Source organism: Schistocerca nitens, chromosome 8 (genome assembly GCF_023898315.1).
Source record: "Schistocerca nitens isolate TAMUIC-IGC-003100 chromosome 8, iqSchNite1.1, whole genome shotgun sequence".
NCBI lineage: Eukaryota > Metazoa > Arthropoda > Insecta > Orthoptera > Acrididae > Schistocerca > Schistocerca nitens.
The window spans coordinates 32,241,995-32,263,544 of NC_064621.1; the positions used below are offsets into that span (position 1 = coordinate 32,241,995).

At 39.6% G+C, this 21,550-nt stretch overlaps 1 protein-coding gene across 3 annotated transcripts in view; it reads left to right on the plus strand.

The window, feature by feature from the left end:
• The window catches only part of LOC126198912 (DNA repair protein complementing XP-C cells homolog), a 142,337-nt gene that overhangs the window by 72,237 nt on the left and 48,550 nt on the right, over window positions 1-21,550 (plus strand). For 2 of the 3 annotated variants that reach the window (XM_049935541.1, XM_049935540.1), the window contains exons 3-4: window positions 1,641-1,863; window positions 20,272-20,440. In XM_049935541.1, the coding sequence (XP_049791498.1) occupies window positions 1,641-1,863; window positions 20,272-20,440 (392 nt within the window). Of the gene's footprint in view, window positions 1-1,640; window positions 1,864-20,271; window positions 20,441-21,550 lie in introns of those variants that run through there. The other variant, XM_049935542.1, reaches the window with a different exon arrangement.

A 21,550-nucleotide genomic window follows, 5' to 3' on the forward strand; every position in this document is an offset into this window, starting at 1 on the left:
TTCATGCCATTCCTTAGGGTTCACTGGTGACCATTGCATGTTTTGTTTGTTTATACAGCCAGAAACATGAAAATGTGCTTCATTGGATGTCTCTGTTTTCCCATAAAACAAACTACTAATGGTGGTGCAGAAAGCAATCTTGCTTCATTGTTTCTCTCGTTAGTTTGTTATGCAAAAATTTTCATTTAGATTTGCAGTTGCATTCCTCACAACATAGATCTTTAATGTATGAAGTACTTACTAGTTGTCCACCCTGTAGCTGAGTAGCCAGCCTGTTTGATTGCCATGTGCAGGGCCTGGTTGATTTTTCCTTTGTGGAGGGACTGGAACAGAATGAATCATCCTCAGGATGCAAATTGTGGAGCTAGTTGAGTGAGGAGTAGTGACACCAGTGTCAAGGAAGTTGACAAGGGCCAAGAGGGTGGTGTCATGACACCACGCCTCCCAGTACCGCATCTGAATGAAGCCACTGTAAGAGGATGACATGGCGCCCGGTCAGTACTGAATGACCCACATGAGTCAGTATGCGAATCTGGTTAAGGGTTAACATTTATTGTGTCACCTCTTGCTGGTGCCTGCAGCATTCTACAACACATTCTGAAAACTATCCTTTTGTACTAGGAAGATAGAGGTAGTGCTGTCACTATCAACTGTTCAGTTTTTAAAAACTGACAAGCATAGGAAAAGAAGACCAAGAGTAACCCTTCCATTGCAACAGTAAACTTAATTCTTCGGTGGTGACTAGTGGTCGTAGAAATGTATTTTTCCACTTTGAGGATACCTTTAGAGATGTTCAGTAATCCACCTTCGGCCAGTAGGTGTGGCGCACAAGATTTTCATATCATAGCATTGTGTTCACAGAATTTGTCCCATAATTTTAAAGTATTTTTTTCCTTCATGGTGTCTACCTGAAAGTGTGAAGTGCCTTTTCCACTGTTTTCTCTTAAGTTATCAGGGTAATATTCCTAAGGTCACAAATTTGCCATTGTCTCTCGTTTACAGATTTTCTAAACTTGTGTCAGAACTGTATCATAATGTAGATGTCATATACATTTACTACAAAATGAAAATGCCATCAGTGTTTTCCTCTTTCCCATCTCCAGTATTTTTGATTATTTCTACCAATTTCTAAAATCTTACATTTACTACCCTTGTGGCATTAAGTACTGCCACACCAATAGTTTTCTTGTCCTACATATCTACAATGGTATTTTACTATGACCATGTAACCTATGGGCTGAAGTTTAAATTTATATAAAAAATCTGGCACACCAGGCATAGTATTCCAGTGGACATTTGTTTCTGCCAGTTGACATTGCAAAATTTTATCTTTGTTGCATAACACTGTTAAAATAACACTAGTTTTGAGTTGTAAAGAGTTACTTACATTTCATGTACATGAACAACTGGAATCTTTGTTTGCCCCCCCCCCCCTCCCCCTTTTTTTCCTGTATGCCTCTGACTACTCTTATTATCTCTTAAGTGTTCCTCAGGAGTTGCCGCTAATATCTCTCTCTCTCTCTCTCTCTCTCTCTCTCTCTCTCTCTCTCTCTGCATGCTTGAGTTACGAATATATGTGGTTAGAAAATGTAACAGACGGTCTCATTGTTAGCAAGAATTGTTGTTTTTATTTGTTGCAGGTACAAAAATCATCCCCTCTATGTCCTGAAGAAAGACCTGCTAAAGTTCCAAGCCATATATCCTCCAGATGCACCTACACTTGGGTTCGTTCGTGGTCACCCTGTTTATGCTAGGGAATGTGTCCACACATTGTACCATAGGGAAAAATGGCTGAGAGAAGCAAAAGTAGTAAGGCTTGGTGAAACACCATACAAGATAGTGGGACGTCCAAGGTGGGACCGTGTAAGAACTTTAAATTTATCTAAGATAAATCTACATATAATCGTATTAATATTTCTGTTGTAAAATAAGATTTAACTTTTCTTATAAAACAGTAAAAGAACAAATTAAGGAATTGAAACTGTGTCACTTCACATTTGTTTAAACGCATCGGTCAGAGACATTTTCAGAAGTCACAACAAACATTAATACTCTTATTTCTTGATTTTGTCAGTTTCAGTGGTAGGAAAAATGAAACTGAAAATGAATTCTCCTGTTAAATAAGATATAAAACATTTTTAAAATGAAAACTAAGTGTTGAAGATAATTGGAAATTGTATAAAAACAAACTGAAAGTATTGTATTTTCCATCTACATCTACATCCATACTCCGCAAGCCACCTGACAGTGTGTGGCGGAGGGAACCCTGAGTACCTCTATCGGTTCTCCCTTCTATTCCAGTCTCGTATTGTTCGTGGAAAGAAGGATTGTCGGTATGCTTCTGTGTGGGCTCCAATCTCTCTGATTTTATCCTCATGGTCTCTTCGCGAGATATACGTAGGAGGGAGCAATATACTGCTTGACGTCTCGGTGAAGGTATGTTCTCAAAACTTCAACAAAAGCCCGTACCGAGCGTCTCTCCTGCAGAGTCTTCCACTGGAGTTTATCTATCATCTCCGTAATGGTTTCGCGATTACTGAACGATCCTGTAACGAAGCGTGCTGCTCTCCATTGGACCTTCTCTATCTTTTCTATCAACCCTATCTGGTACGGATCCCACACTGCTGAGCAGTATTCAACCAGTGGGCAAACAAGCGTACTGTAACCTACTTCCTTTGTTTTCGGATTGCATTTCCTTAGATTCTTCCAATGACTCTCAGTCTGTCATCTGCTTTACCGACGATCAAATTTATATGATCATTCCATTTTAAATCACTCCTAATGCGTACTCCCAGATAATTTATGGAATTAACTGCTTCCAGTTGCTGACCTGCTATTTCGTAGCTAAATCATAAGGGGTCTATCTTTCTATGTATTCGCGGCACATTACACTTGTCTACATTGAGATTCAATTGCCATTCCCTGCACCATGCGTCAATTCGCTGCAGAGCCTCCTGCAAATAAGTAATGTAACTAACAAGGAAAACTTAACAATATAGTAATAAGTGTGATCATGGCAGACAGCGGTAAGGACTAAACCAAAGGTGATAGGCCTGCTATTCAGGAAAATTAGCTACAATTTGGGGGTGGTTGCTGTTATACTGTGCATCCTTTATGGTGCACAATGAAAATATGATGCATGGCAACACAGGGAAAGTCATGGAGAACGTTGTTGTGGTCTTCAGTCCTGAGACTGGTTTGATGCAGCTCTCCATGCTACTCTATCCTGTGCAAGCTTCTTCATCTCCCAGTACCTACTGCAACCTACATCCTTCTGAATCTGCTTAGTGTATTCATCTTTTGGTCTCCCTCTACGATTTTTACCCTCCACGCTGCCCTCCAATACTAAATTGGTGATCCCTTGATGCCTCAGAACATGTCCTACCAACCGATCCCTTCTTCTAGTCAAGTTGTGCCACAAACTTTTCTCCCCAATCTTATTCAATACCTCCTCATTAGTTATATAGTCTACCCATCTGATCTTCAGCATTCTTCTGTGGCACCACATTTCGAAAGCTTCTATTCTCTTCTTGTCCAAACTAGTTATCGTCCATGTTTCAGTTCCATACATGGCTACACTCCATACAAATACTTTCAGAAATGACTTCCTGACACTTAAATCTATACTCGATGTTAACAAATTTCTCTTCTTCAGAAACTCTTTCCTTGCCATTGCCAGTCTACATTTTATATCCTCTCTACTTTGACCATCATCAGTTATTTTGCTCCCCAAATAGCAAAACTCCTTTACTATTTTAAGTGTCTCATTTCCTAATCTAAATCCCTCATCATCACCCAACTTAATTCGACTACATTCCATTATCCTCGTTTTGCTTTTGTTGATGTTCATCTTATATCCACCTTTCAAGACAATGTCCATTCCGTTCAACTGCTCTTCCAAGTCTTTTGCTGTCCCTGACAGAATTACAATGTCATCGGCGAATCTCAGAGTTTTTATTTCTTCGTCATGGAGAATAGGTGAAGCAAATCTCTCATTATTTGTGAAGTCAAACAGTGGAAAGTGCAGGGAGGAGTAGCAACAGATGAAGGACCTTTTTGTCTGTCTGCAATCAATGCCACCTCTATGTTGTCATTATTTGTGAAGCTCATTCTGATTCAGTCTCACTATCCAAATACAGTTTTATACAATATCACAGATAGGTGTTAAACAAAATCCATTTTTGTAATGCCCTTATGTAGCATCTGGTCAACAAAACAGTACTGAAAGATTTGTTGATGTGTTTGCTTTGGGCAGTTAGCCTGATCATAATAAAATTAGTCTTAGTGGTGTATCTCAGTGAAATAGTGTTTCAGTGAGGAACATGATTGCATATAATTTGCAGTGCTCTGTAGTTGGTTGGTTGGTTGGTTGGTTGGTTTTGGGGAAGGGGACCAAACAGCGAGGTCATCGGTTCCAGGATAGGAAAGGATGGGGAGAACGTCGACCATGCCCTTTCAAAGGTACGATCCTGGCATTTGCCTAAAGTGATGTAGGGAAATCACGGAGAACCTGAATCAGGATGGCCAGACGTGGCTTTGAACCATCGTACTACCTCACTCAGTATATGTAGTTGAGCTTTTGGAAGTACAGAAGTAAGAATGTAAACTCCCCAAACATTATCTTTCTTTATGTCCTCATTTCTAATTTGCCTAGTTTCTTCTGGGGAATTATCAAGCTTTTCCCAAAGCTTGTTTCCTTATTCTGCCCTTACTTTCTGCTTCCATTAATAAGTTACCTTTTTCACTGTAATTTTCTGTTTGTTCTATACACCGTAAAAATATTGTTTCTCTCTGTGCAGCAACTAAGTAACAGTATTTTTTTTATTTTTATTTATTTATTTATTTATTTATTTTGTATATCTCTTGATCTCTATCCTGGAACCATTCTTGTTGAGGTTTCCTACATGTTCAGTTAATTTAATTTCTGAGTGGTTTGTTTATTTTTTATTTATTTTTTCATTTATATCATTTCTTTGTTCTTCCTGGTACCTCTTCTATTAGCCACGGATGCCCTTTATAGGCCTTTTTTAATTATGGTACCAAGATGGTGCAGCAGGTATTGACACTGTAAATGTCAGGATGATATCGTATGATGGTGTGCAGTCTTGTAATCAGAAATGTTGCAATATCATCATCATATTTTATTCAGCTAATACTCATACAGCTGCTGAGATGGATCTTGATGGCATGTGTTGACACTGGGCAGTGGAGCTTGCCTCAGCAAAACACGTACGGGCAGCCAGTAGGCAGGGAGACACCTACAACAGAGGCACAGCATCAGCATGAGCATATGGCCACATAAGACACTCTCCACTCGCAGCAGAGTGTAAGTGGGACGGTCAGCTTGCAATAGGGTAGGTGCATGATGCTCCAAGGCATGGACTGCGAAACAACAACCCATTGGAAATGTCCAAGAAATGACCTGTGACAGCATGAAGGGCAGCGGTGGATTTATAATTTTTGCACCCCAGGCACACTGTAATATGTGTTCCCTTCCAAAAATATGTCTTAAATAATAATTATGTAGTCTTTAAATCACAATCAATGTTTTAATTGATAATAAAAAAATCACATAATAACCTGAAATTTTGAAACTAATGTGAAGAAATAAACAAAACTCACCAGTCAGGAAAGTTTGCATTTGGCTTCAATGGCAGCAAACTTGTTAATCATATCTCCATAGCTGAGATGGTCATCAGTTAGGAGGTCAGCTTTGATGTGAATAATGGACACAATGTTCAGTTTCTCCCCAGACAAGAAAAAATGCAGGCATGATTTCAGCCTTTTATGAGCTGAAAACGAGCATTCTGCTGAAAAAGTTGTAAGTGCTGTACATAGAAACATTAAAAGAGCAATGTCAGTGTTTGTTCCTTTCACAGGAATTTATTCATTTTGACTGGTACATCACCAATCTCACAAGATTTCAAAAGTGCCACAAAATGTACACATTCACTTGTGAAGCAAGGTTCTAAATCACTTTCATATGATACTTGGAGTTTTACTGTGTGTTCAGAAATAACGTCTGGTGAACCTTTGTAAGTTTACTGAAATCTATAAAGGAGTCTAACAGTGTAATTCAGCTTACAAGTTGTCAATTTTGGGAAAAGTGTTTCAACTCTAAAGTTCTCCCTACTAGTCAGAACAATTTCTTCAGTGTCTACTACTACATCGGCATGAAGTTTGCATTTCCTTGAGCTTTTATAAGTGCATTCGTTGCCCATGTCAGTCGTACTCTCTGTGGATTTATTTTCATAACAGTTGAACATGCCTCGAATAGAGCTAATAAACCCTACAAGTGATTCATATAATTCATCCACTATTTCAGTATCAGTATTTACACTTTGCAATTTCACATTTACACTATTAATCTCTGAAATATGTCCTTACAAACTGTCATCATGATTGTTGTTTCTGGTCTGCTGAGTTGATTTAGTAAAGCTGAAGCCTCATTTCATGCAAATGGTTCCTCACAGGTGTTATTGGTAACGTGTGAGAGCATTGATCACTCTCTCCCAATTTTCTTGTAGACTTAACACATGCTTCCTCTCTTGCCGACCAAAATTATTTTGATAAACATTTAACTGCTCTGCTTCTTGGTTTCATGAAAGAAAAAAAGTTGATCCCAGCATTGTGTTTAACCAGGGAAAAATTATAAACATTCTGCACCAAATTGAAAAATAAACATGCTTCCTGATAGCAGCTTGTAGCACTAGGGCTGACTAAATACAAAGAATGTGCTGCACAAGGAACAAAATTGCTTTCGGATTGCATTCTTTAATGCGTGCCTTCAAACCTGTGTAGGTTCCTGACAAGTTTTTTTGCATTGTCGTATGACTCGTCTCTGCAGTCAGTAATATGATTGGAATTTGTGGACCAGGACTTTCAGTACAGCCTCAGCTAAGTTTTCAGACTTGTGTTCCAGGTTTGGTAAAAATAGAAGGAAACATCCAACAGGCTCACCACTCTAGTTACATATTTTAATACGAAAGATAATTGATAAATATGTGAAATGTCCACAGTAGAATCTACTATTATAGAAAAATATTCGACCTGTTTGTTATCACATATGATAATTCTCTTTATTCATTCACAAAACAGCTCCATTATTTCATCACAGATTTTTCCTCCACACTCTGCACGTGGGGCTTCCATGGCCGCGTGCCCCATTTCCTTGAGGAATTTTTACAAGTCCACGTTTTCAAGGTACGTGTAGGTTCTGCCTCGTCAGACACCTTTATCCAGGAAAACTGTGTGCCTCAGGGTTCCATCTTGAGCGTCGTCCTCTTTTCACCATTAACCCTATAATGGTCTGTCTCCTGCCGGGCATCTCCAGCTCCCTTTTTGTTGACGATTTTGCCATCCACGGCCATTCTTCACGAACCTGTCTCATTGAGCGGCATCTTCAGCAATGTCTTGATTGTCTTTACTCATGGAGCATTGACAGTGGCTATCGTGTTTCTGCTGACAAAAACGTTTGTATGAATTTCTGGCAGCACAATTGGTTTCTCCCATCATCTTTACATCTTGGGCCAGTTGCTCTTCCATTTGTTGAAACTACGAAATTCCTGAGACTCCTGCTTGATAGGAAAATATCTTGTTCCTCCCACATGTCTTACTTAGCAGCCGTTGTACGCCACCATTGTGGCATCCACGTGGCAGTTGGCACCTATTACACTAGCCTGGTTGAGAGTCTGTATGCAGAACACCATCATGGCATCCATTTGGCAGCTGGCACGTTTTACACTAGCCGGGTTGAGAGTCTGTATGCAGAAGCTGCCGAACTACTGCTGTGATTTTCTCCTCAGCAGATATACATGCTCTTTATCTGCCATGTGTGGCCACCTATCCTATGCCTCCCTCTTTGATGATGACTCCTAATCACTATCAGTTTCAACATCGGCAGACCTTTGCAGTCCTTAACCTGACTCTTGAATCTTTATACCATAATATAATCAGTCTGATATCTTGTTATACCCCTTGACATCTGCCACATAAACAAGGAAAACATGACTCCTAATTTCACATATCTAATTCCCCTCAGTTCCTTGTAAACAGTCAGTGTTTCAGTCCCTTTGCTGAGACCCTCTTCAGGATTTTCTGATGTTCCCATGTAAGTGAATGCTGTCAAAGACCAGTGTCCCACAGTTTTCAGCTAACTAGGAACAGCAGAAGATCCTGAAGAAGATTCCAGCACAGGTGTCAAGACATAAATTGTGTAGAAGAAATTGAAAAAAAAAAAAAAACATGAAGCAGCATGGTAACCTAAGAGGATTATACCTTCATTCTCTGTCTTATTTATGTGTCTGTTGACAATTTAATGCCTTAACCTTTGTTCCAGCCATTAGTTCTATTCCACCCAGGACTTTTCATTACCAAAATGTAGATTATGATGAACAAAGAGCCTACAGTCTGAAGTAGTCAATTATATGTATATTAAAAGCTAGCAGTCAGTGCTAGATTGAGAAAATGAGTGGAGGTTCCAGCAAAATTATCACACTTAACCTTTCTGTTCCCTGCAGGCAACACTTTACTGCCAATTTGCTATTCACACAATGTAAAATTTGGAATTTAATAACGAGAATATAATATACAATAGATTAAACAATGGAAAATCCAGGATGGAATGTAACAATATTGTGGAAAGGAAAATTGCTATTTACTATATAGTGGAGATTTCGAGTTGCGATAGGCACAACGAAAAGACTGTCACAAATATAGCTTTCAGCCAGTAAGGCCTTCTTCAAAATTAGATGACAAGTGTGATCGCCTAATTTTGAAGAAGGCCTCAGTGGCCGAAAGCTATATTTGTGATAGTTTTTCTGTTATGCCGATGTGACTCAGCATCTCGTTATGTGGTGAGTAGCAACTTCCCTTTTCACAGTATAGATACAATAGATTGCTACTTATAGAGGAGGCAGTGACAGGCAGATACCCACACTAAAAGAAGACTGTTACTTATTATTAGGTATCACCCAAGATCCTTCTCCAGATGTAGAAAACACATGCGCACACACGTTTAATCACACGTACGCAACTAACACATGTGGCCACTGTCATCTCCAGCCACTAGGTTCCAACTGCAATAAGCAGCGATCTCAGCTGGAGTGTGTAGTAGGGCTATAAGAAGAGGTTTGGAGAGGGAGAAGGATAGCAGGATAAAGAGGGGAGAAGATGCTATACTGCTGCCAGTGGATTTGTGCAGGGATGTCGGAGGGCAGACAGGTGGGCTGCTAAGTGCAGATTTGGGAGGCTGTGCATGAAAAGAAAAGGGGAAAGTAAAGAAACAGAGAAGTGGAAAGGAGTGTGCAGGTGGCCTCAGGAGAGAGCAGGTATGTGTATGGTTAGAGAGGGAGCAGGGAGGGGGGATAGAGGCAAGTAGAGACAGGGAATAGCAAAGACTGAGGCCAGGGAGCTTATGGGAAAAAAGCATACGTTTTTAGGGAGAGGTCCCAACTGTGCAGTTTGTAAATATTGGTATTAGTGAGCGTAATGCAGATGACACAGGCAGCGAATCATCCACTAAAGTCAAGTCAGCATGTGGAGTGGCTTGCTCAGCTACTGGTTGATCCAGCTGTCTCTTGGCCAGTTTGGCAGTGACAGTTCCTGCGGACGGACAGTTTGTTAGTGGCCATGTTCACATACAATGGTGCCTGCAGTTGCAGCTAAGTTGGTAGTCCACATGGATGACTTCACAGGTTACCCTGCCTTCGATAGGGGTATTTATTTATTCGTATGGCTTATGTCTCACTTAGGAACATCATATGTAAGGTTAAATATAGACAAAAATATACTTAATACATACAAACAGACAAATAATCCAGAGAAAATATTTTAACTGAATATCTATGTCTTAAAACTATGCAGTTCGCAGAGTCCACCAGGAAATTTTCGTGGTATACTTTCAATCAGGTGCCATATAGTTTGCACAGTATCACCACACCAGGGCATCTTTGAACCCCCATTCATACAAACAGGCACCACATCTTCCGTGCCCTGCATGGAATCAATTCAGGGGTGTCCGTAGTTTTCTGGAAATACCAAATCCATTCATATGTTTTTTAGGGTCAGTTATAGGATGAGAATTAGTTGGAGGAAACTTCTGCCAAACCTCTTTTTCATTCTTGACAAACATCATATACAAGAGTCGCATCTTACATTGGCCAGGATGGTTCTCTAGATTTGAATCTGCTGGCAAAAACTGGAAGATAAATATAAATGGAAGGTGGTGACATACAGCAAAAGGAAAAACAAGGTGACAGATACGCAACAAAAGGAAAATGACTTTTTAATAATTGGCGATTCGCTACTGAAGAATGTCGCTGTCCCCAATTGCAAGATCGATGTAGGACCTGGAATTAGAACGCAACAACTCTGTCAACATTTTAAAAATATAGTAAATGCAAGACAAGATAGTACAGAACCAGATTCTGAAACCAGACATAATTACAAAGGGGTGTTTATACATGTTGGAACAAATTCATTAAGGAGCAGCAGTGAGGAAGAAATGGCAAACGAAACAAGAAACATGATTCGTTCTGCAAGAAATATGTATGATGGATCTTAGCTGATACTTAGCAGAATCATAAACAGAAGGTCAGTGAGTGAAAAATATATCACCAAAATAAACTGTGCTCTTAAAGAACAATGGGATCGTCTTGGGGCAATTTTTATAGACCCAAACAAATTCCTATGTGAAAACTCAGTAGCAAAGGATGGCTTGCATTTAAATAGACTGGGGTCTGTAACATTCAGCAGAATGTTTGCAGATGTCTGCAAAATCATTAGAAGCAAGGGAAACTAATATGGCCTGAAGGGGGTGAAAAATCATACCCTCTAGCTGGAAAAGAAAAATATAAGCACCTTACAAAAAAAGACGATACTAAAGAATTTGCCTCAGAATACACCTCAAAACACGTAAACCAACAAAAGAAAAATTACATAAAAGTACTTCATCAAAATATTCAATACTTTGGGAACAAAAAATTAGAAGCAGAAGTACTCCTGAGTGAAATAAGACCAGACATATTATGCATAAGTGAACATGGACTAACTGAAAGTAAAATACGTAATGTTGCAGTAAAGGACTACAAACTAGCTAGATACTTCTGCAGATCTAAATATAAGTGTGGTGGCGAACGAAAGCGCTGGCAGGTCGATAGACACACAAACACACACACAAAATTCAAGCTTTTGCAACAAACTGTTGCCTCATCAGGAAAGAGGGGAAGGAGAGGGAAAGACGAAAGGATGGGGTTTTTAAGGGAGATGGTAAGGAGTCATTCCAATCCCGGGAGCGGAAAGACTTACCTTTGGGGGAAAAAAGGACGGGTATACACTAGCGCGCGCGCGCGCGCGCGCGCGCGCGCGCGCGCGCGCGCGCGCACACACACACACACACACACACACACACACACACACACACACACACACACACACACACACACACACGCGCGCGCGCGCGCACATCCATCCACACATATATATATATGTCTGTATATGTGTGGATGGATATGTGTGTGTGTGTGTGTGTGTGTGTGTGTGTGCGCGCGAGTGTATACCTGTCCTTTTTTCCCCCTAAGGTAAGTCTTTCCGCTCCCGGGATTGGAATGACTCCTTACCCTCTCCCTTAAAACGCACATCCTTTCGTCTTTCCCTCTCCTTCCCTCTTTCCTGATGAGGCAACAGTTTGTTGCGAAAGCTTGAATTTTGTGTGTATGTTTGTGTTTGTTTGTGTGTCTGTCGACCTGCAGCACTTTCATTTGGTAAGTCACATCATCTTTGTTTTTAGATATATTTTTCCTATGTGGAATGTTTCCCTATATATATATATATATATATATATATATATATATATATATATATAACAGAGGGAAACATTCCACGTGGAAAAAATATATCTAAAAAGAAAGATGATGAGACTTACCAAACAAAAGCGCTGGCAGGTCGATAGACACACAAACAAACACAAATATACACACAAAATTCAAGCTTTCGCAACAAACTGTTGCCTCATCAGGAAAGAGGGAAGGAGAGGGAAAGACGAAAGGATGTGGGTTTTAAGGGAGAGGGTAAGGAGTCATTCCAATCCCGGGAGCGGAAAGACTTACCTTAGGGGGAAAAAAGGACAGGTATACACTCGCGCACACACACATATCCATCCACACATACAGACACACAGACAGTCTGCTTGTGTCTGTATGTGTGGATGGATATGTGTGTGTGCGCGAGTGTATACCTGTCCTTTTTTCCCCCTAAGGTAAGTCTTTCCGCTCCCGGGATTGGAATGACTCCTTACCCTCTCCCTTAAAACCCACATCCTTTCGTCTTTCCCTCTCCTTCCCTCTTTCCTGATGAGGCAACAGTTTGTTGCGAAAGCTTGAATTTTGTGTGTATATTTGTGTTTGTTTGTGTGTCTATCGACCTGCCAGCGCTTTTGTTTGGTAAGTCTCATCATCTTTCTTTTTATATCTAAAAACAAAGATGATGTGACTTACCAAACGAAAGTGCTGGCACGTCGATAGACACACAAACAAACACAAACATACACACAAAATTCAAGCTTTCGCAACAAACTGTTGCCTCATCAGGAAAGAGGGAAGGAGAGGGAAAGACGAAAGGATGTGGGTTTTAAGGGAGAGGGTAAGGAGTCATTCCAATCCCGGGAGCGGAAAGACTTACCTTAAGGGGACAAAAGGACAGGTATACACTCGCACACACACACATATCCATCCACACATTACAGACACAAGCAAACATATTTAAAGTTTGGGCAGAGATGTCAGTCGAGGCAGAAGTGAAGAGGCAAAGATGATGTTGAATGACAGGTGAGGTATTCAACATCATCTTTGCCTCTTCACTTCCGCCTCGACTGACATCTCTGCCCAAACTTTAAATATGTCTGCTTGTGTCTGTAATGTGTGGATGGATATGTGTGTGTGTGCGAGTGTATACCTGTCCTTTTTTCCCCTTAAGGTAAGTCTTTCCGCTCCCGGGATTGGAATGACTCCTTACCCTCTCCCTTAAAACCCACATCCTTTCGTCTTTCCCTCTCCTTCCCTCTTTCCTGATGAGGCAACAGTTTGTTGCGAAAGCTTGAATTTTGTGTGTATGTTTGTGTTTGTTTGTGTGTCTATCGACGTGCCAGCACTTTCGTTTGGTAAGTCACATCATCTTTGTTTTTAGATATATTTTTCCCACGTGGAATGTTTCCCTCTATTAATTTACATCTTTCTACTAAAGAATGTAACCAGTGAAGCTGCTACATTGCCCATAGCTAGAGAAAAAGACTTTGAAGTTACTGGTATAGTGACAGAGGATTTTAGAGTGTTTTGTGTGTACAGGTCACCATGTGGCAATATTAGCATCTTTCTGAAAAAAATTGCTAGCTTATTGAGAATGAATATGAAGAGAAATCTTATTATATGTGGAGACTTCAACATTGACATGGAAAAAGACACAAAAATAAGACAGGATTTTGAAGAATTGTTAATACAGCATAACATGAAAGTAACAATAACTGCACCAACAAAAGTGACTTCACAAAGTGTGACAGTTATTGACAACATAATTACTAATATGTGTAACTATGAGTCACATGTAGTTCATACAGAAATATCTGATCATCATGGACAACTAATCAGCTTTTGTAGAAGTAATGACACAGTATCAGAACCAAAACAAACAACCAAAGAATTTAGGATCATCAGTGAACAAAATATCAACATCTTTAGAACAATGTTAAGTAAGGAAACCTGGAATGAAACCCTACAGGCCCAAAGTGGAAATGAAAAATATGATGCATTTATTTCAACAATTAAGTAACATTTTAATGTAGCATTTCCCAAAGTAAAGAGACAAGAAAGGCAGCAAGATCGAACACAGTGGATTACCAGTGAAATACCAGAACAACGAAGGATGCTTCAGGATCTGAGACTGATGGGCGAAGCTGAAAACTATGAAATGTTAAAAAAGAAGTATAGAAAAACAACAAGAGAAGCCAAAGCAAGAGCAATTGGCACCGCCAGAACTCAAAAAACAAGGCAAAGTCAGCTTGGAATGCAATCAATGCTGAAAGAAAGGAAGAAGATGGGTCAAACAAAGAAGAAGGTATTAGGTCAATTAAAACAGACAACACAGTGGTCACAGATGGTATGGAAATAGCAAACGTACTGAATAATAACTGTATCAGTGTAGTAGAGAACTTAAAATTGGAAAGAAATAGTCAACAACAGAAGGGTATTAAGGTACCAAAAAGATCATGCAGTACTATGTTCTTAAGCCCAGTCACGGAAGATGAATTGCGGAAAACTATACAGAAACTGAAGTCCAAGAAATCAGCTGGTGATGATGAAATATCAAATCATGTAATAAAGCTGGTAAGTGAGCAGATTAATAACAGCACTGCTGAACATAGCAGACTTCTTTCAGAGATGCAATTTTTCCAGAAAAACTGAAGATAACGAAGGTGGTGTCAGTGTACAAGAAAGGGTATAAGGATGACCCCAACAACTACAGACCAGTTTCACTGATATCAGGTTTCTCGAAAATCCTTGAAATGCTTATGTATAACAGATTAGTTAATTATTTGGACAGACATAACATTCTCATACCTTCACAACACGGTTTCAGAAAGGGTAAATCTACATAATCAGCAGTTGCCAGTCTAACAGAATACATTTTACAGTCCTTAGATGAGAAAAAGATTGTCTCTGCAATGTTTCTGGATCTCTCAAAAGCATTTGACACAGTTGATCATGAAATGCTGATACAAAAATGAGGCAACTATGGCATTCGAGGGCAACAAGGTGAATGGATAAAATCATACTTGTGCAACCGCAAGCAGTATGTATCATTACGAAACTCATACCAATCAGAAACCAAACCCATCAAGTATGGAGTGCCACAGGGTTCGGTAATGGGGCCTTTGTTATTTAATGTGTTTGTTAATGATATAGGTGTTGAGGAGGAAGAAAAGAAAATATTGTATGCTGATGACATGACAGTACTAAATAGTGACCAAAATATGGAACAGCTTGAGAGAAGAGCATACATATCTGCAAATGTCAGCTCAATGGCTGTTGGAAAATGAACTTGTTATAAATCTAAAAAAGACTATGTATGCAATGTTTAAAAACAAGGAGAAGGCTGTAGACATGGATTTAGAGGTTGATGGAACAAGGCTGGAAGAAGTAGAATCTGCTAGATTCTTAGGTATGCTTGTGAATCATGAACTGAAATGGAAAAAACGTATTAATAATGTCTGTAAGAAACTGAGCTCTGTCCTAATCTTAATGATGCAGTATTCAGACAAGAACCTTCTGTGTACAGTGTACCATGGACTTTTTGAGTGAGTATTTACAGTATGAAGTGACTCTGTGGGGAAACTCAAACAAACAAGAGACAAAACGAGTGTTCACATAAAAAAAAAAAAAAAAAAAACGCAATTAGGACCATTTTAAAAAGAAAGACCTCTGAAATGTGCAGAAACTGTTTCAAGAAGTTAGGTATCTTAACTTTTTCATCATTGTATATATACAAAACAATAATGTACATCACAAAAGGTAGTGAGGACTGGATTACAAATGCTAGTGTACACACCCACAATACTAGAAGGAAGAATGGAGTACGGAGCATACCCCACCGACTGGGATTGCTAGAAAAAGGACCCCAGTACTCCGGTATCAGACTACTAAGACATCTGCCTAAAAACCTGCAAGATAGTGTACTTGACAATGACTTTCCAAAGAAACGTAAAGACTATCTCACTGAAAAAGAGTTTTACAGTGTTGCAGAATACTTATGCCATTAAATTTGTGTATATTGTTACTCATTATCAGTGATGTAAAACTGTAAGCTAAAGGTGTAGAAAAATAAGTGATAATGAATGTTAATACTTTGACATGTCCTATATTACACGTACATTTACTGCACACAATGTAATCTTACAGGATCAAATAAAATTCAATTCAATTCAAAGGTGTATTCTGTAAATGTTTATATAGAAGTGAGTTCTGGTGAGTGAAACACCTTTGGAATTCTCTTATTACTGATGCTTTTCATCTAATTGAGGGAGGTGCAATATTACATAATACGGGCAGCCATGGAAGTGACATAGATTTGATAGCACCACTGATTATTCTCATTGCTGGATGCAGTTTGATGTCAAGTATGTGTACATGTGGACTGCTTTTTCATACTGGGCACACTATTCTGCCATGGAGTAAATCGACGTCAATGTAGCAGTACAAAGTGTATCTACATTTGCACCCCATCCTGACCTAGCCAATTTTCTGTCAATGTCAGTTCTTGTGTTCACTTTTTTTGCTACGTTTTCTAAATGGTTCCTAGAGGTACGAGCCCAGTCTAAAATGACCCCAAAGTATTTTGGGTATAGGTTATGTTCCAGGAAGACATTTTTGGAGACATTTAATTTGCAATGTGCCTTATGTTTATTAAGATGATAAACATTATTTACCTCCATTTTAGTTCGATTTGGCTTCAATCGCCAGTTCTTGGAGTAGTAGCCCAAAATGGGTAAATTTGTGGTCAAAGATCCGTCACACTCTTACAGCTTTCTTGCTTAATAATGTAGTGCTAGGTCTTCAGCAGATTGTATCTTTTTAGTGCTAGTGTTTGACATATTGCGGGTATAAAGATTAAAAAGCGATGGTGATAACACACAGCCCTGCGGTAGCCCATTATTCAGCCTTCACCATCTGCTCCCTTTGTCTCTGGGGAATACTTGAAATCATCTGTTGCTGAGCATGCTACCCATTAAATTAACTAACTTTCTACATGTAGCAGTATTATGAAAAGGACAGCGGTAACTCATCATATAGCAGAGATGCCGAGTCGTAGATAGACACCACAAACACACTGTCAGAAAGTGAGCTTTCGGCCAACATGGCCTTCGTCAGATTTAGACAAAACACAAACACACCTCTCACACACATGACCAAGGTCACTGGCTGCTGAGGCCAGCTTTTTACGTGGTATGATTTCTGCATATTTAAGTAGCATGCCATGATGCTGTATGGTGTCAAATGCAGTCCCGAGATCAACAAATGCTACTGTAGTCTTTAATTTGCATTGGTACCTGGCTTCGATGAAAGATGTTAGTGACAATACCTAATCATAGCAACTGCGACTCTTTCGAAAACCGGCACAATGTAGTGGAGTTACTTTGTCAATTAATGCTTGAATTCAGTTTAACAACATTCTTCCTAATAGTTTATAAACTATGCTAAGTAGCAATATGGGTCGATAATGTGAGCTTCACTGCCATCTTTACCTGGTTTTTTTGACAGCTATTACTTTTGCAGTCCTAAATTTTGTTGGCAATTTTCCAGTGATCTGTATCATATTATACAGCTTTAGCAGCCTCTGCCCATATTTTTCAGGAACTCTGGATACATTTAGTTGAAACCAACTGCTTTGTTTGTACGCACACTTGCTAAAGCTTCCTCCAGCTCATCAGTTGTGAACTCGCATGAGACCTCTGGATGAGGGACTAGGTGTGAGCGTTTCGATCATAACTGTGTCTCCACAAGTCTAGTGAAGTTTTTGTTCTTAGCTGCCTTAGAATTCTGCAACACGTGTGTGGCAACTTTGTTTGGTGTGATGTGTTGGCATCTCTCAGGCTTTGAATCTGACACAATTTCTTCATTAGCTGTGCACTTTATTATTCAAATGGGTGAAGTCGAGGCTCTCTATAGCTTCTCGCATTTCCTTCTTTTGTGATCATTCAGAGCTTGAAGAAGTTCATCCGCTGTTGTATTTGAATTTGCAAGTTGATATTCCTCGCATAACTCATCACACTCATAGGACCATCCTGGGATGTATTGTTTCCTGTGTCCTATGAGTATGGTTCTGTTTGCTGCCTCTTTGACAGCTTTAGTAAATCTTTCATAATTCGTAATTTCCATTAGCTTGACCAGTAGTGATAAAGCATAGGTCTGGTGAGGCATCTTTCTGCCATCTTGCTGATCAGAATGTTCCTTTGTTCTTTGCACTAAAAACCAAGTAGAGGTTATTCAAGGACAGCCAATCATGTAAGATGTTGCCCTGTATATCAATAGCCTTATATCCCCAATCATGGTGGTGGCTAGTAAAGTCTCGAACATAGATGGCAGGGTCAGTAAAAAGTCTGAATGGGAGTGTGTGCCAGAACACTATTGGAGGTTTAGATGTTGATAATAATAGTCCCGCATGTCATCACTGCCAAGATAAAAATGTTGTCTGTAAAGTCCTTGGAAACCACTCTGTAATCAGCTATGTCTGTCCTCACATATGTTACTATTCTGTACACATGGTGTTTGTCGTGAAGAGAATGTACCAGTCTATATCCTGGAATTTTTCATCTGCTTTGGAGATCACTGTCATCTTTTATGTGTATTTTTTATAGAGTAATTATGTCCACATTATTCTCACTGCATAGACATGAGAGATATTCACATTTGTTTTTAGAAATTCCTTCGATATTCAGGTTACAGTTCTTCAAGGTTGTGCCCATTGTCAGAATTTTGGGGCCTTGAGGATGACCATTTGAATTTACTAGTGCAGTGACCATGTTAGCTTTGTTGCAGCACTTCTTAGATGATTAGCCAGTGAATTACTGTTGCCCAGGAAATGGTGGAATATGATAATGATGTTTAGCACCTTCTTTGGGGAGGCTCCTTCTTGGACTAGCAGATACCTAGTAGTGGGATCGAGATCTACCGAAGTGAGATGAGCAATCAGGCAAGGGATCAGGAGCAGATGCGAAATAGGGGAAAACCAGCATATTGTGCAGGTTGGTTGGGCAGGTGGTGGAACACTATTGTATTTAAGGTAGGGAAGATATGTCTGATCACAGGGCACAATGAGATTGTAACACACCTGGAGTAAATCTGGTGAGTGACCCTTAAACTGTTTCTCTCTTTGACGTGTGCGCTGTCCACACCACATATCTGATACTCCCGTGCAGGTCCCATTGTTCTACTCCACACTGCTGCTGGCTTGCTTGAAATTACGTATTTAAATATGCAAGTGGGTTTGGGGAGTCACTCAGCGCTAAACACAACACTTGTCCTACATCTGGTGTGAATAATTAATATCTGAGATGATAAGAAAATCACAGGTTGCACTGATTACTCTCTAAGTCATGTTGATGCCAATTAACATTCTTGGTGATTATCCATCCACAATTATCACTTTGACGAGCGTATGCGTAACCAACATGACGCGGGTGATTGTTGATGATGTGAAGCCAAATGGTCGAACGCAAGTTCTTAAGCTCGTCACATATACACTGATATCTGGTACCAGTCCTTCATGGCACTCTGTAATAATATAAAACTGTTCATAATTTACATTTCACAGTTCTCACTTGTATGAGCGCGGGTGTAACCATCGTGACGTGGCTGATTGTTGATGATGCGGAAACGCAATGACCGAATACAAGTTCTCGCGCTCTCTACGAGACACTGGCACTTGATTGCATTCCGTTGTGGTAACTGTTTTACTGATCACATTAGTTCATTGTGAGAGGCCGAACATGGCGCAGATGATTGATATTGTACGTTACGACATGCAAACGGATGGATACTCAAAATATGTTATCGGTGGTACTGCTCATACTTATTTACTTCTTTATGCACTTTCACTGAATCCATTTCCGTATCTCATTACTTCACAACAATAGTACTTGTACTTGAACTTCCATAATAATACCTTTCCCAAGCAGAGCTATCCACGACACAACACAACAGCTCTGTGTCGCCTGCTCGACTCTGCAGAATGCAGCTACTCGCAGAGATACTGCACAACCAAACCAGCAATATGACAATATGCTTACATTGCAGATTTGGAATAGGGGCAGACCAGGATATTGTGCACGTCAGGTAGTTGGTGGAACACTATTGTATTTAAGACAGGGAAGATATGTCTCATCTCAGGGCACAATGAAATGTCATCAAAATCCTGGCAGAAAACAAGATTCTGTTGCTCCAGTCGTGGGGGGTACAGAGAAGCAATATTCTGAAAGCTAGAATTGGTATTATCATTTTTGTTTTTGTCTAAGGCCCGTGTATATTGGATATTTTTCCACAGAGTTTGAGATCTATACATTTTCTCTAGATTTCATATTGATGTGATCACAACAGTTGTCTGTTACTTAAATTACTAATCAAAACTGCAGTGGAATAATTATTTGGTGATATGCTTGTTTCCAGTTTTAGTTTTACACTTTGAGATCACTTACCTCATACTCCATTGTCATCTGTTTGTTATTAGATAAATCGTAAAATCATCAAAGGTGTCCCAGTGGAGTATTTTGGGCTTTGGCAAGTTGAAGACTATGTCCCACCTACTGCTGTTGATGGCAAGGTTCCAAGGTCTGCATATGGCAATGTGGAACTGTATAAACCAAGCATGCTGCCTGGAGGCACTGTCCACATGCAAAGTAAGTAAATTAAACACTTAAGTAATCATGTAATTCCAGCATTGGTTGGGCATCAATGTAAGGAATTCAGTATATTTATAATTTATTAATTAGGGTTTTCATCAGAATTACATATAATATTTGTATTAGTGATTACTTTTGAACATTTTCATTAATTCTCAAACCATTAGCTACATTAGAAAGTACAGTGTTAGTAATAAAACTTGTAATTGTCTGGAAACATTTAATGCCCTAACACTAGTAGTAGTTCAGATAAATTATCCAAATGTAGTCATTCACGTTGGATATTGTGTTGGTCTTGTCATTATACCCTACATATACTAGAGCAGTGTACACATAACAAGACAGGTGAATGAGAAAGGGAACATTTTGTGGTGGTGCCAGAGTGATATCTCCCTCCCTCCCCAAAAGCTGTATGTGACATAGGTGATGTTGGGCAAGAAATATTACTATACGAGCAACATATAGACATACAGTAATTTTGGTATCTTTTTCTTTAGCTATATTTCAACCATTGAGATGCATACCATAATAAATTTATCAAGGTTTACACGTAAGAACAGAATGGTGGTGGAGGAGGAATCATTGAAGTGTGCATTGCTGAAACACGGGCAGAAGACGATATTGGAGACAGATAATTTAAAACTGGAAATGTCCCATTTCAGGTGTAAAGAGGAGTAAGATAAATAATGAAACTTCCTGGCAGATTAAAACTGTGTGCCCGACCGAGACTCGAACTCGGGACCTTTGCCTTTCGCGGGCAAGTGCTCTACCAACTGAGCTACCGAAGCACGACTCACGCCTGGTACCCACAGCTTTACTTCTGCCAGTACCTCGTCTCCTACCTTCCAAACTATACAGAAGAGAGCTACACGATTGCAAATGTATTTTCAACAGGACAGCTCACCTCCACATTTCATCAATGCCGTTAATACACATTTAAATGAACATTTCCCGAGAAATGAATTGGTCGTGGTGCTACACATCTGTGGCCACACAGATTGCCCAGTTTATTACCAATGGATTTTTGTGTTTGGGGATGGATGAGTGACATAGTTTATGAGGACAATGTCAGTACACATGAAGCATTACTTGCTCCCATTATGAATG